Genomic DNA, 3,948 nt, shown 5'->3' with positions numbered 1-3,948 from the left:
GACCCCACTGTCCCTATAGGACACACATCCCATGGTAGGTATGACCCCACTGTCCCTATAGGACACACATCCCATGGTAGATACAACCCCACTGTCCCTATAGGACACACATCCCATGGTAGATACGACCCCATTGTCCCTATAGGACACACATCCCATGGCGTTACCCCCCCACCTGACCCCTCTGTCCCCTCTCCCCCCTCAGGATCCTGCTGACGGTGGTGGTGATTTTCAGCATCCTCATTGTGGCCATTGTAGGGGAGACGGTGTACGATGACGAGCAAACTATGTTTGTCTGTAATACGCTGCAGCCAGGCTGCAACCAGGCCTGCTATGATAAAGCCTTCCCCATCTCCCACATCCGTTTCTGGGTGCTGCAGATCATCTTTGTCTGCACCCCCACCCTCTGCTTCATCACCTACTCAGTGCACCAGGCGGCCAAGCAACGTGAGCGCCGTTATTCCTTCCTCTACCCGCTCCTGGAACGCGATGCCAAGAAGTCGAGGACGCTCAATGGCGTTTTGGCACCCGGCGCCGACGGCGGCACCAAGGACGAACCCGAATGCTTGGAAGCCAAAGAGCTGCCCAGCACCCCGCCACGCCGCGCCAAGGCCAAGAGGCAGGAGGGCATCTCCCGCTTCTACGTCATCCAGGTGGTGTTTAGGAACGCGCTGGAGATCGGCTTCCTGGCCGGGCAGTACTTCCTATACGGCTTCAACGTCCCCGCCATCTTCGAGTGCGACCGCTACCCCTGCGTCAAGGAGGTGGAGTGTTACGTGTCGAGGCCGACGGAGAAAACCGTCTTCCTGGTGTTTATGTTTGCGGTCAGCGGGATCTGCGTGCTGCTCAACCTGGCCGAGCTCAACCACCTGGGATGGCGTAAAGTCAAGGCTGCGGTGCGAGGTGTGCAGGCCAGGAGGAAATCCTTGGTGGAGGTGAGGAAGAAAGATGGCACCGCGTTGACCCCAGCGCCCACCCTGGGCCGCACACAGTCCAGTGAGTCTGCATATGTTTAACAGCACAGCCCGACCCCCCCCCCCACAACTACCACCCATGGGTGCTGTGTTGGGGCACTGAGTGGGGGGTGCAGGATCCCACCCCCCCCCCCCCAAAAACCATGACACCCCTTTACCTCTTCCTCCCATTAACTGAGGATTTGGGGGTGGTCGTCAGCTTCATCATGGTGCAAAAGCAGGAGTGGGGGGGGCCCACGACCTGCAGGGTTTTACTTTTTTGGGGGGGGAGGGTTGGGATTGACTTATTTATATATTTATTGGGGGTTGGGGGGGAAATGGGGTGAGAAACGAGGGGAAATTTGGGAGGGGGGGGATCCTTGTGATGTAAATAAAGTGGAGGTTTGAGGATGCTGCCCTCTGCCTCAGGGTGTGTGTGTGGAAGGGGGGAGGGGGGAAAGGGGGGGGGTGAGCCCCTCCCTGCTGCCCCATAAGCCCTCCCACAGCCCCACCCCCAACAGAGTGGGGGTGTTGGGGGGCAGGGCGCTGTACCATCACACATCCCCCCCCCCAGGATTTACTGTGCTTAATCCACTCACTAATAGCTCTAAAGAAGGGAAAGGGGCTGAGCCAGGCACCATCTGCCAGGAACCAAACCCCCCCCACCCACCCACACCGGGTGGGGGGGGCAATGCTCCTCCTCAGCCCCATGTGCCCCCCCAGCCCCATGTGCCCCCACCATGCAAACCAGGAGGCGAGGATGGGGCACAGAGGGGTTTTATTGGGCTGAGGATCCACAGCTACAACCTGCAACAGAGACAGAGGTGGGTTGAGGGGGGGGACACACTCAGCCCCACTGCAACCCCCCAGTGCCCCCCCCCATGGCCCCCACTCACGTCACTTCCCGGAACGCCCTCTTCTCCACGTACTTCAGGCGGTATTTCCTCTTGAACCTGGAAGAGGAGGAGGAGGAGGGGAGGAGGGGAGGGGGCTCAGAATCAACCCCAAATCCACCCCCAAAATCCACCCCCACGACCCCCCCAGGCCCCCCCCCACTCACTTTGCCCGCTCGCGGGGCTCAATCAGGCTCCGTTTCTGAAAGCTCTTGAAGCGGTCGTGCAGGAGGCTGCCCTCAGGCTGAATAGGGGGGGGAGCACAGGTTGGGGGCTGTGGGGTCACTACAAAGCCCCCCACCCTGCCCTACAGACCCCCCCCCCTCAACCTGGGGGTCCGGCGCCCTCAGTGCCCAAGCCCCCACCCCCATGGTGAGGCCCTGGGAACGCTGGGGAGATCTTCACATTCCACAGCACGGGGCTGCAAATCCTCTCAGTGCAAGGATGGGGCTCATCACGGGGCGCCGGCCCCCAGACCCACAACAGCCCCCCACCAAAACCCACCCCCACATGATGCCAACACCCCAATACCAACACCAAGACCCCAAAAGCCAATGTCAAGACCTGGAAACCAAATCCCTCAAAACCAATGCCAAGACCCAACACTCCATGTTAAACCCCAACTCCAGGACCCCAAAACCCAATATCCAAACCCCAATACCAAGACCCCCCATCCCCAGTACCAGGACCCCAAAACTCCAACGCCAAGACCCCAAACTTCAATGCAAGACCCCCAGCCCATCACTAAGACCCCAAACCCAACACCAAGACCATCAATTCCAACACCAAGACCCCAAACTCCAACACCAAGACCCCAAACCCAAAGCCAAGACCCAACACTCCATGTTAAACCCCAACGCCAAGACCCCAAACCCCCCCCCAACCCCAACCCCCCCCACCTTCAGCGTTCGCAGCGACTCTGCCAACTCATCGCTCAGCTGCACCTCCAGCGCGGGGTCCTCATACCTGTCAGATCCATGGGGAGGGGGCTCAGCACATCACGTGCTGCCCCCCACCCCAAAGCCCCCCCACAGCTCCCCCCCACTCACTTGAGCCTCCCCAGGCGCCGTGGCAGCCCCTCCATCTGTCTCCGTTTGGCCTCTCGCTGCATCCTCCGTCGCAGCAGCTCCTGCTCCCAGCACCGCAGCTGCCGGCCCAGCGAGCGCAGACGGAACAGCTGCTGCCTCCGGCCCCGCAGCAACTTGTCCTGCCGCCGACGCAGCTCCTGGAGGGGGGAGAAAAACACAGTGTCAGAGCCCCCCCAACAGGTCAGACCCCAACACCCCCCCCCAACACCAGGTCAGACCCCAACCCTCCCCCCCCAACACAAGGTCAGACCCCAACCCTCCCCCCCCCACCAACACCAGGTCAGACCACAACCCTCCCCCAGGTCAGACCCCCCCCAACCAGGTCATACCTCCCCAACCCCCCCACCCACATTACCCCCCAACCCCCCCCACCTGTGCCCGCGCTTCCTTCTCTTTCCTCCTCTGCTGCTCCGTCTTCTTGCCCGGCCTGGGGGGCGGCTTTGGGGGCTCTGTGGGGTCTGAGGGCTGTGCCCCCCCTTCCATTGCTTCTTCCTTCTCCTCCTCCTCCTCCTCCTCACTCCCCGACTCCTCCAGCAGCCCCTCGCACTGCTCCCGGAACACTGTCTCCTGTGGGCAAAGCACCGTCAGCCCCCTCCCACTCCATTATATTAGGGGAGGGGGCTGCCCTAACCCCCTCCCTTCACCCAAAGACCCCAACCCAGCAGGCTGTTCTGGGGGGTCCCACGGGGTCTCACCGCAGTGGGGGCCTCAGCAGCTGTGGGGAAGCGAAGCTGCCGCTCCACTTTATCCTCCGCTCTCTTCTTCCTCACCTCCACCTCATGTGCCTTCAGCAGCAGCGCCTGCAGGGGGGGGGGACACATACAGCCCCATCACTCCCCATTCTGTGGGTGAAGCCCCCCCACCCCACCAATACAATCACACCCCCCCCAAACCTGGTGGTCCTCGAAGGTGGGGTTGTAGGACCCCCCGGGGGCGATCACCTCCACGGCTGGGAGCTGCGATGGCTTCTTCAGCAGCCTGGGGGGGCGCTGGAAAAAAGGGGGGGGGGGCAGC

The 3,948-nt window shown here is 61.8% G+C and overlaps 2 protein-coding genes across 2 annotated transcripts; one reads left to right on the top strand and one right to left on the bottom strand.

The window, feature by feature from the left end:
• Positions 1-179: 179 nt before the first annotated feature.
• On the top strand, positions 180-1,105 carry LOC107307109 (gap junction delta-2 protein-like; the record flags this gene model as incomplete). The annotated part of the gene is made up of 1 exon (XM_032441681.1): positions 180-1,105. A coding segment is annotated over one exon (837 nt), but the record flags the coding sequence as incomplete, so codon positions are not given.
• Positions 1,106-1,714: 609 nt separating this feature from the next.
• Positions 1,715-3,942, bottom strand: NOP53 (NOP53 ribosome biogenesis factor). Its single transcript, XM_015850552.1, has 8 exons — positions 3,828-3,942; positions 3,630-3,734; positions 3,307-3,501; positions 2,896-3,071; positions 2,746-2,812; positions 2,014-2,090; positions 1,850-1,906; positions 1,715-1,760 (listed from the first exon to the last, which is right to left on the bottom strand). The coding sequence occupies exons 3-8, from the start codon at positions 3,415-3,417 to the stop codon at positions 1,754-1,756; spliced, it is 495 nt and encodes a 164-aa protein (XP_015706038.1). The 5' UTR covers positions 3,418-3,501; positions 3,630-3,734; positions 3,828-3,942; the 3' UTR covers positions 1,715-1,753.
• Positions 3,943-3,948: the final 6 nt, after the last annotated feature.

Source organism: Coturnix japonica, unplaced genomic scaffold (genome assembly GCF_001577835.2).
Source record: "Coturnix japonica isolate 7356 unplaced genomic scaffold, Coturnix japonica 2.1 chrUnrandom487, whole genome shotgun sequence".
NCBI classification, from domain to species: domain Eukaryota; kingdom Metazoa; phylum Chordata; class Aves; order Galliformes; family Phasianidae; genus Coturnix; species Coturnix japonica.
Note: the sequence above shows the minus strand (reverse complement) of the source record. Positions and strands in the feature narration are given on the sequence as shown.

What these genes read in the sequence shown, in the direction of transcription:
- NOP53 (XM_015850552.1), bottom strand. Translation starts at nt 3,417, where the DNA reads ATGGAAGGGGGGGCACAGCCCTCAGACCCCACAGAGCCCCCAAAGCCG. An exon ending in CGGCGCCTGGGGAGGCTCAA is followed by an intron (nt 2,813 to 2,895) that starts GTGAGTGGGGGG and finishes TGGATCTGACAG; the next exon opens with GTATGAGGACCCCGCGCTGG. An exon ending in AGTCGCTGCGAACGCTGAAG is followed by an intron (nt 2,091 to 2,745) that starts GTGGGGGGGGTT and finishes CCCCCTATTCAG; the next exon opens with CCTGAGGGCAGCCTCCTGCA.